Genomic DNA, 11609 nt, shown 5'->3' with positions numbered 1-11609 from the left:
TAGTCTCTAATTTAAACGCTTTTTAAATAATCATTATAGTTTGTTCTTATGTAGAGTTGTGACATCACTTTTCCAGGTTAGGGGAGTGTTGGGTGATACCACATCTCATGTTTCATATTTACCTAACGCCTTTGATAATTAGAGCTAAATAATGAATAGATATTCCTTCTACATTTTAAATTATCATTATTTTGCTTCACCACATACGCATGTCTACCGCTACTTGATTGTGTTATTCCTTTTATTCACAGGTTACTTTTAAAGTACAGCGCTGAAAATAAAATAGTACTGCATTGGACAGGTTCTGATTGCGGGAAATTCTTTACCAAGTTTACAGGTTAGTACAGAGTGTGTGTCATAATCCTTATGCCTTCCAGTAAATACAAGTAGCAAAGACGCGTCTTTAAGGAAAGTTCGCTTGTCATGTTTTGGACTTTTTGTCAGATTTTCAGCATCCTCTGTTTTAATCCATTTGAATGCCTTAAAAAATTTGCTCATTGACCTCAATTCTTCTTTTGATAAATCTTTAACATGTATAATGATAAGCCATCTGTTGTCAATGATAAAGCTATGAAAAAATAAAAAGTCAAGAAAGAACCTTTTTCCACCAAAATTCCAATGGCTAATATCTCGAAAACAAGAACATTGACATATTTTTTTTTTGCTTGCTCTTTTGATTCCTTTATTTATCCCCTATCAATATAAACTAGTGTTTTGAAAAAAATAATTGTTTTGAAACTGAGAAGCGAACTCCCTTAACTGTTTCAAACCAAACTTTCCAAAGTTATTGATTACAAACAGGACTATGACATTTGTTTGAAGAAGAGGGGCATACGATACCAAAGGAACATTCTTATTCATAAGTCGAATACAAATTGACAAAATCATGGCAGGTGAAGATCGACGAAAAGACTAATAACAGTGTACACAACATAGACTGAGACTGAGCAACACGATCTCCACCTAAAAAAAGAGGATGATCTCAGGTGTGCTAGACAGGTAATAAGATCCCGCATAACATGTAGCACCCGTCGGTTTGATTTCAACCAAAGATGAAGAACCGGATCTTCAATCACTGTATTGGATACCTAAACTACATAAGTATCCTTACAAACAACGGTATATTGCTGGGTCTTCCAAGTGCTCCACGAAACCTCTTTCTAAATTATTACCATTTATTTTATCAGCAATCAAAGACAGGCTTCAAAGTTATTGTGAAACTGCCTATTCTAGAGGGGGAGTGAATCAGATGTGGATACTTAAAAATTCCAAAGATCTTCAACTTTGTACTTGTTTGGCTTTATAAATATTTTGATATGAGCGTCACTGATGAGTCTTATGTAGACGAAACGCGCGTCTGGCGTACTAAATTATAATTCTGGTACCTTTGATAACTAATTAGAGTACATACAATCTAACTCTCTTTCATTTTGTAACAGTATTAAAACATTTGACTTTTCTACTCTTTACACAAGTATTTCACATTCCAAACTAAAAGACAAGTTGAAAGAGTTGGTATTGCTTTGCTTCATAAAAAAGAATGGCCAACGTAGATACAAGTATCTTGTATTAGGGAGGCATAAATCCTACTTTGTAAAGGATCACTCTGATTCAAACAAAAAATTCTCTGAAACTGATATTATCAAGATGCTTGACTTCTTGATTGACAACATATTTGTTACGTTCGGAGGACGTGTTTTTCAACAGACTGTTTCCAATGGGGAAAAGCTGTGCCCCTCTACTTGCCGACTTGTTTCTTTATTATTATGAGGCTGACTTTATGCAGGAACTTCTTAGGAAGAAAGATCTTTCTCTAAATAATTCAAAATTTGGTGACTATGTCGAACGCATCTATCCCATCGACAATTTGCTTTAGTCTAGAATTTTAGTATATTGAAGGACTTTTTGTCTTTTTTTAAAAATATGCTTTAAATTGTAAAAATATTCGAATTACCTCTCGCCGCGATATAGCCTTTTTGTGCTCATGCGGCGTAAAGCAACAACAATCAATCAATCAATCTTTCCCATCGAGCTAGAGATAAAAGATACTACAGATACAGTTAAGTCGGCCTCATATCTTGATTTACATCTAGAAATTGACAATGAGGGTCGGTTGAAAACAAAACTTTACGACAAAAGAGATGATTTCAGCTTTCCAATTGTGAACTTTCCATTTCTAAGTAGCAACATTCCAGCAGCACCTGCATACGGGTTATATATCTCCCAATTGATACGATATTTCCGTGCTTGCATTTCCTGTCATGATTTTCTTGATAGAGGGTTGCTGCTCACAAGGAAGCTATTAAACCAAGAGTTCCAAATGGTGAAGTTGAAATCATCCCGAGTTGGTTGACTGTTATGGAATAACCGTTTCACAAATGATATCGGATATGTTCCTTACGTCGTAACTACAATCCCCTTCACTTTCATGAATGTGACCTACCGAATTAGACTATTTACCGAATTTGTAATCACATATGCAACACGACGGGTGCCACATGTGGAGCAGGATCTGCTTACCCTTCCGGAGCACCTGAGATCACCCCTAGTTTTTTTTGGTGGGGTTCGTGTTGTTTATTCTTTAGTTTTTTATGTTGTGTCATGTGTGCTGTTGGTTGTTTGTCTTTTTCATTTTTAGCCATGGCGTTGTCAGTTTGTTTTAGATTTATGAGTTTGACTGTCCCTTTGGTATCTTTCGTCCCTCTTTTTTTATCATATAAGTACAAACACGATGATAAGCCCAATGCGGTAGGTCACAGTCGAGGAAACAAAGAAGGGATTGTGGTTGCAAAAATTGAAACATATCTATCGTCATCTAAGAAACTTTGATTCCGTTATAGTACATTTTGTAACATCATGTTATGAAGCGTTTAGAACATTCTATGGTCAACTACATTTGTCTTTTTATTTCAGGTAAAGTCAGGCTATTTGCCTTCATTCGTCTGGATTTCGAGGAAAAGGGACCAGAGACAATTAAACGAACAAAATTTGTGTTGTTATCATGGATTGGTCAAGATGTTGCAAACGAAAAGAGACAAAGGGTTCATGGAGACAGGGATTGTATCAAAAGCGTAATTAAGGTGTGTATGCAAAGTATCTTTTATGCTGAATTTTCAAAACAATTTGGAAGGAGGTCACATTTCATCTGAAATTACATAAGAATTTCAGAAGCTCTCATATAGAAATACTAAATATCTTCTATAATGTGGACAAAATGTATTGGTTGTTTAAAAGTCTAGTTTGTAATGTTTGTAAATAGTCTTTACTAATAGTATCCCTTGCTTTTATCCTTACAATTTTACAATAACTGCAGTTTATATATAAGTCCCTTTATTTTTACTTAAACAAACATTTACCAAATTGATGAGTACATTCTTGAAGCTTCTTTATTGGACATTTTCTTTTAAAATTAAGAAATGGCCTTGACATTGTGTTGGGTATAAGATCATTAATTAATGTTGCAAACTAGATTACCTTAGGAAATTCCGAGAACAATCAGTAATCGGAATAGTTTGGTTGAATGCATTTGTTGTGGTGTTCAACGTTATCTTCGATTGCCATACTTTTTAATATAAAAAATAAGAAAGTGCGTAATAACTCACAAAGTATTTATAATCTTTTTTTTCTTTCAGGATTATGACTGTGAATTATGTCTGTACGAAGAAACAGGTATTGATGAAAAATTGATATTGCAAAAAGTAGAAGAGGCCGAGACAAAATAACTTAAGGATGAAGTAACATATACAACATTAAATCAGGAATTATTTTGTAGCAATGCATTTATATTTAAGTTCTTTGTTTAAATCGTCGTTTATCGGAGATGCTATGTCTTTTCTTTCTAGCTTTAAAATGTGAATGTTTCCGTAATATAAAACTGCACTTTATCTGAACAGAACTATATATATATGATCTCCAAAATTTTGTATGTGCTTGTGAAAAGAAAGAGACTGTATTTTAGAGTTATCGTTGCCTGCTGTCTTATTATTTGGTTTAAGAATTATGACAAAAATGGATATGATTAATAAAAAGATAAAAATTTCAAGGTTATTTTTAAATGAATATAGAGATTCCGTCCCCATATCGTAAAATTAAAGATTGTACATAGTAAAGAACAGAAAAAAGGTTCCGTTTAAACAATATCATATTGATCTAGAGTTTAAGGTTGTATATTACACACCTTCAACATTTTGCCTTTGAATATTCGGCTTGGTTTTAGCATTTTTCCTCGATAGAGTATTTCCTTAAAGTTTTTAATGGAAACGATTTTAATTTAAAATTATCACTTTTACTGTTCAGTCTTTTTTTTGGCAATATCCTACTGACGTAGCTCGGTAGTTATTCATTCCGTCATTGTGTTACTGTGCTATGGTAAATTGTTGTATTCTTATCTTACGTTTTTGCAAATGTGCTTTGTCTATGTGCCTTTTTGTTTATCATTGTTGACATATTTGCTTATTTAACTAGTTATTAAGATTATAACTCAATATAAACTGATGTACCCCGTTTTGACATTTTTACCTATTATGTATGTTTGTTTTGTTTACACATCATTGTTAATGTAAATGAATTTTGATGCGACGGTAATACAAGTTAGAGGTTTAATCCACCATTTTCTACATAAGAAAATACATGTAACAATTAAGGAATATGACAGTTGCTATCCATTCGTTTGCTGTGTTTGAGTTTTTGATTTTGCCATTTTCTTAGGGAATTTACATTTAGAGTTTTCCTTGGAGTCCAGTTTTATCTCTCAACTTGCATTAACCGGATTTCTACTTATCACATATCTATATATTATTTGATATTGAGAGGAATTCGTGTTGATCATTATGGGGAAGATCCTAATGAATGGGTATTATTACCTATCATAGATTGTATACCTGATAAAAGGTATCTTTTTTTCAATTGTCAGAGATAAGAATACAAACTTTGTATTTTAAGATATGTGTTGGCATGGGGCAATATTCGGGCAAATCACAATATTTAGCACCTAGACAATATGATTGATATATCATCTGGATAAATTGAAAAAGTAGGATTTTTAATGCCAATATCTTTGTATTTAGTTATCATTTGAACTATGGTCTTAAGAGGGAAAATTTTGCCATTTATATAAACATTTACGTTATGACAGCAATTATAATGAAATTCAAAATTCAATTTTTAGTTTAATACCGATAATCCATTTATAAGGATTGTCCCGCTCCTGTTGGTAAAAGATCTTTGATAGTTTCATCTATAGTTTCTAAAACAATATATTGGAATTACTTTTACAATAAAGGAGAACTCGTCAATTGTTACAACTGAAAGCGATTTGTAATAGTCTTTGACTAGAACATCTGTCTGTAACTATTCATTCATAACAACACCAAAATGTATAGCTATCGCATTTGACAAAACAAAATCTAAATAGAAAGAAAAAAGTGCACAGGTTGTATTTTATGATTATTCTTCGAAAACCTTTTGCCTTTGACTTGATACTGTTTCTCTCCTCTTTCAATTAAAAGACATTCTTCCTGGCCATGTACTCGACCTAATATATGTCATCAATAATGGTTTCACGTGGCAGGAGGATTATAGCTTTTTTATACTACACGAGTTATTTCGCTTTGAATATTAGCATTTAAAAAAATCCACAATAGATAATTTATTTAAATTTGATATAATATCCTCATCTTTTTCGCTTTATAATTAAAAAAAGGTTTTACTACATTTGATAATCAGTTTTGAATGATCGCATAATTCAGTTGAAGAAAGCTGAACAATCATGACTAAGCTTAATATGCCCAGCAGCATTTTTGTTTGAATTTGTTTGCTATATATAAAGGCAACCGTAGTATACCGCTGTTCAATAAGACACTAGGCGAACTTGACTCGCCTATAAATGCAAGGAACTTCAACAAATAAAAAAAAATCTCAAATATAACTAAAAATGTCTGCCTCATTGCAGAAGATCTTCCAAACGAACTTGGGGATGTTCATACAGTAGCCCGCATTTGCAGGGGAACATATATATACACGTTTACAACGAGGATAAACAAATTTCTAGACTTATACCTCGAATGGTGTCCTCGAAGATAAAGCCCCAAACAACATCGTTTTTTTGCGTAAATCACATTACTTAAACGGCTTGAATTCACTCGGAAACTCAACATATACCCCCACGAAACTTACAAAAGAGAAAATACTGAATTATCAGAGGTCTGTTCTATGTTCCTTTGGAATTTCAACTTAAGATGAAGAACTGGATCTTCCATCACTGTATTGGATACTTAAACTACATAAGTGTCCTTACAAACAACGTATAGTGCTGGGTCTTCCAAGTGTTACACGAAACCTTTTTTTAAATTATTAACAGCAATTGTATCGGCAATCAAATCCAGATTTCAAATATTTTATGAAACTGCCTGTTCTAGAGGTGGCATGAATCAGATATGAATACTAAAAAATCCACAGATCTTTTAGAGTACATACAATCTAAGACTATTTCATCTTGCAAAAGTATTAAAACATTTTACTTTTCTACATTTTACACAAATATTCCCCATTCCAAACTAAAAGACAAATTGAAAGAGTTGGTATTGATTTATTTCATAAAAAGGGAATGGTCAACGCAGAAACAATTATCTTGTCTTACAGAGGGATAAATCCTACTTTGTAAAAAAAACTCGAATTCTCACAAAAATATCTATGAAACTGACAATATCAAGATGATTGATTTCTTGATTGACAACATATTTGTTACGTTTGGAGGACGTGTTTTTCCGCTATATAGATGATGTTCTCTCACTAACTAATTCAAAATTTTGTGACTATGTTGAACGCATCCATCCCATCGAACTAGAGATAAAGGATACAACAGATACAGTTAAGTCTGCCTCATATCTTGACTTACATCTAAAAATTGACAATGAAGGTCGGTTAAAAACAAAAATGTAAGACAAAAGAGATGATTTCAGCTTTCCAATTGTGAAACTTTTATTTCTTTATGGTAATATTTCAGCAGTGCCTACATACGGAGTATATATCTCCAAATTGATATGATATTCCGGGGCTTGTATTTCTTATCATGATTTTCTTGATAGAGTGTTGCTGCTCACAAGGAACCTATGAAAACCAAGATTTCTAAATGGTGTAGTTCAAATCATCCTTTCTTAAATTTTACGGATGACATCAAGAGTTGGTTGTCGGTTATGGAATATCCGTTTCACAGATATCAGATTTGTTCCTTATATTGTAACTACAATCCCGTTCCCTTTTCACGAATGTTCCATACCGAATTAAACTATTTACCAGATTTGCAGCAGCATGAGCAACACGACGGATGACACATGTGGAGCAGGATTTACTAACCCTTCCGGAGCACATGAGATCATCCTCCCCCTTGCTTTGGTGGGGTTAGTGTGTTGCTTAATCTTCTATGTTGTGTCTTGTGTACTATGGTTTGTCTGGGTTTTTTTTCGGTTTTTTTTTAACTATGGCGTTGTCATTTAATTTTCGATCTTTGAGTTGGAATTACCCTCTGGTATCTTTCACCCCTATCTCAGTACCAGAATCTATGACAAAGATGTTCATTGATGAACTATCAATTTCCCCACCTATGTATCAATACACCAACTTCAATTGCATATATATTTCCCAAATTATTCGGTATTCAAGAGCTTGAGCTACTACTCAAGACTGAAAAATGTCACCAGTGTCCGAGTAAAAAGCTGATGAACAAGGGGTATGTCATAGAACGTCTTTTAATTTTTCTAAGAAAAGATCATTGGAAGGTACCAAGACCTTCTGGATAAATATACCAACTTCACTTATAATATACGTTGATCTTGAAGTATAGATTCTGGATACTGACGTCGTTTATCATCTGAAATATGTGTTATAGTATTCTGTATGTGTCTTTTTTAATATATTAACTTTTACTGTTTAATCTTTTTTTTTTTCATTATATCCATTTGAAGTGGATATTTACTTATACATCCCGTCATTGTGTTATGGTAATATTTTGGTATTCTTGACTTTAATTTTTGCTAAATTGTGCTTTGTCTACAATTCATTTATATATGTTTCTTTGTAAACAAAGGACAAAATATACCAGAAGGAGAGTCAATCTCATAAATAGAAAACAAACCGACAACGCCATGGCTAAAAATAGAAAGACAAACAGACAGATAATAATACAGGAGACACAACATAGAAAACTAAAGAATAAGCAACCAGAACACCGCCAAAAACAGGGGTGATCTCAGGTGCTCTGGGAGGGTAAGCAGATCCTGCTCCACATGTGCACCCGTCGTGTTGCTCATGTTATTACAAATCCGGTAAATAGTCTAATTCGGTAGGTCACATTCGTGAAAAGGGAAAGGTATTGTAGTGACGACATAAGGAACATATCCGATATCATCTGTGAAACGATTATTTCATAACAGTCAACCAACTCGTGGTGGCGTCCGTAAAATTTACGAATGCATGTGCCAAGTCAGAAATATGACAGTTGTTATAAAAATACACTTTTTATACTTTGAGGACTGAGCGAATCAGGTGAGTGTGTGAGTTCGTATGTTTTATTGATTGCATTGTATTTATGTTTTGGGAAGGTTAACTTTCTGGTAATAAGACCCGTCACGGCCTGGCTGGGGAATTGGGTAGGCAAATGCTCACATTAATCTGTACCGATACAGGCTCCAAATGTCCTCCTTTATACGCCATAACTATGGTGGTGCTCCTATTTAAAGGAGGCTCATACGGAGACAAGAAGAAGAAGTTATCCGTTATTTTGATGTGTTTGAGATTGGATTTTGCCATTTGATTACGGACTTTCAGTTACTAATTTTCCTCGGAGTTCGGTGTTTTTGTTTAATGACTTTGTAAACAGTATGGCACCCACACCTTAAGGCAGAATTTAAAAAAATGAAATATAAGAATAAAACTTATTTTAATATTTTATTTCCAGCACTGTTGTAACAAACATAACTTAGTAAAACAAAAACAATCAACCAAAGAACTTTGAAAATAATAATAATAATAATATATGATTCTTGTAGATTATACATGATAAAATATACATAACAATGGAATATATGTTTACCGGGACATTTGGGAATGTTAAAAACTCTCTAATGTTCTGAAAAAATTATTGTTTTCGCATTATAATTTGTAGTTAGGGAGCAACAATTCAAACTGAAAAGGGGGAGGGGTATGGATTTTATTTTTCAAAATTTAACACTATGACACTATATATAATTGGGGAAATTTACATTCAAAATATCATTTTTTGTCATCTGCTTGAACAAAATATTTTTTTTCATCAAATTGGGGATGAGAATATTTTTTAGAATAAAAAAACATACCCCCCCTCCCTGGAATTTAAATGGTTGCTCCCTTAGGCCTTATTATTTGAGTATATAGAATGAAAAAGAATCACTGTTTATGTCAGAAACATGTTAGAAGCTTCCAAAAAGTTAAATACTCGAGTTTAGTTTTATAAAATAGACAAAAGAGTCGTACTTTCCAAAATTCGAACAAGAAGTAACTCGAGCGAATAGTGAAATTCTTAATAACATCCCTTGCATAATGTGTAAGAACATTTCGGAATTTTTGATTGGAAAAAAAAGGGGCGGATTGCGGAAAACCGATATTTCTGTTAATATTAAACAGTGTATGAGCAGAAAAGGTGAAGTTACGTTTTAAATATATATTTATGTAGAGGAAGAATCAGTAAAAGAAAAAGAATGAGAAGAGAGATATGCCTTTCCCTTATTTTATCTGACAAGTTATTTTATATTGCTAATAAAAACCAGGATTTGTATGTTCAATAAAGCATTTTTTACAGTAACGTTTTACAGCTCGGTAAGCGTCTACAGTCAGATGGCAGTCTTGAATATTGAGTTGTTCAAGATGGCGACATTTCTTGGCTATACATTTGACACCGTCGTCTGTAATTGCATCACATGACTTAAGACTTAGTTTCTTTAGTTGAGAACAATTATGAGAAAGGACCTGTAATCCTTCGTCAGTTACATCACACTTTCCAATATCTAAAGATTTGAGTTTCGTGCAGTTTCGGGCTAAAACGTCCATGGCGTCGTCTGAGACAGCTTCACATCCTCTGACATTGAGATAACGTAACTTCCGGCAATTCTTAGCCAATTGTATCACACCTACGTCAGAAACTTTATCACACTTTGCTACACTTAAATATCTTAAATTGTCTCCTATTTTCGAGAGTGCACACACTCCATAGTCGGTTACTTTTCTACAGTCACTAATGCTAAGTTCCTTTATATACGGACAGTTAATACCTATGGCTTGAACGCCAGCATCACCTATGCGCACGCATCGTCTTAGATACAAGTGTTGCAATTGAGTACAATGAAGAGTTAGTGTTTGCAATCCTTCGTCCTCCAGCGCGTAACAATCTGTCATGTCTAAAAAGCGGAGGTAGATCTGTCGAAGATGGTGTGCTGTGGCCTGTTCTAATACTTGAGTGGTAAGACTTACACTGGTAACACAAGGGCATCCTGTAATTGAAACAACAAACATTTAGTCAAAGATCATATCTTAAAATAGGGGAAAAAACTCGGTGTTCTAATGGAAGCACACTAGTCATCAGAATGTGATCGAGTTTGTGCGTTTACCCATCACGAGCGGCATTAAATAATAAAAACGTACGTGGTTGTTATGAATGTACATACTTTATTTGCCGATACACTGAAAGCATCAATGAATCTAACAACTAATTCAATATTCCTAGACTTTCGAGTATATAAAGAAGTGGGGTATACATCAGTAGATAGTAACTTGATGACACTATCCGACAAATTAGCCACTATTTCTACCCAAATAAGCTAGTCTGAAATACTTGAAGCCTAATTTAGACGATGGTCAGATAGGTGTACAAACATTAGGTTTCTAGTGAGTTTGTATTTTACTTCTGTTTTTTGTGATAATATTTAATTATTATGTTGATGAACATTGCCTTTGCGTGAATTCAAATGCAACATGGGGTTTTCTAAAAGCAAATAAAAAGGGACAACGCACCTGGAAGTCAAGCAATGAATGCAGAATCATATTGTTATATAGAACCTTTTTATCCCTTTGTTTACAAACAATTGTAAGTTTCGACAAATTCAATTAGATAATGCACGAGTTTTTCACGTTTTTCATTTGGTCCCTTTTTAAACTAAATGTTTAGAGATTTAACACATTCAATGATAATATTGTAAATGCGTATGTGTCAAATATCTGCATTAGATTTCTTTTAAGAAAATTACAAGCTTTGCGTTACAATTTTCATCAGCAAAACATGGTGTGCAAGAAGTCACATCGATGAACATGATGAAATGCAAAGCCTCATACAAGGAGCAACTATGCATGAAATTTCCAAAATGTAATAAAAAATGTTGTTCATTTATGAAAAGTTATTGTGGCCCTCAAAGTTAAATTTTAATTCACACCTACCAATGCATGGAAATGAAAATTAATGCTTCTATAAATTTCAATTTAGGCATCAAAGGAATAAATAGTCATGTCATCACGAACCAAATAACTTCTTAGACTATTTTTACTGTCAACTTCCCACTGTTTCGGAGTATTTAAAGAAAGATGGT

General features: G+C 33.4%; 1 protein-coding gene and 1 long non-coding RNA gene across 6 annotated transcripts in view; one reads left to right on the top strand and one right to left on the bottom strand.

The window, feature by feature from the left end:
- The first annotated feature begins 250 nt into the window (after nucleotides 1–250).
- On the top strand, nucleotides 251–4567 carry LOC143062066 (uncharacterized). Its single transcript, XR_012974523.1, has 3 exons — nucleotides 251–337; nucleotides 2914–3080; nucleotides 3633–4567. It is a non-coding gene; the product is annotated as an uncharacterized LOC143062066 (long non-coding RNA).
- Nucleotides 4568–8929: 4362 nt separating this feature from the next.
- LOC143062645 (uncharacterized) overlaps nucleotides 8930–11609 on the bottom strand; it is a 74051-nt gene continuing 71371 nt past the window's right edge. For all 5 annotated transcript variants that reach the window (XM_076234330.1, XM_076234329.1, XM_076234331.1 and 2 more), the window contains one exon: nucleotides 8930–10520. In XM_076234330.1, coding sequence (XP_076090445.1) covers nucleotides 9787–10520 — 734 coding nt within the window. In that variant the 3' untranslated portion in view covers nucleotides 8930–9786. The remainder of the gene's footprint in view (nucleotides 10521–11609) is intronic.

This window comes from Mytilus galloprovincialis, chromosome 2 (assembly GCF_965363235.1).
Source record: "Mytilus galloprovincialis chromosome 2, xbMytGall1.hap1.1, whole genome shotgun sequence".
In the NCBI taxonomy this organism is placed as follows: domain Eukaryota; kingdom Metazoa; phylum Mollusca; class Bivalvia; order Mytilida; family Mytilidae; genus Mytilus; species Mytilus galloprovincialis.
Note: the sequence above shows the minus strand (reverse complement) of the source record. Positions and strands in the feature narration are given on the sequence as shown.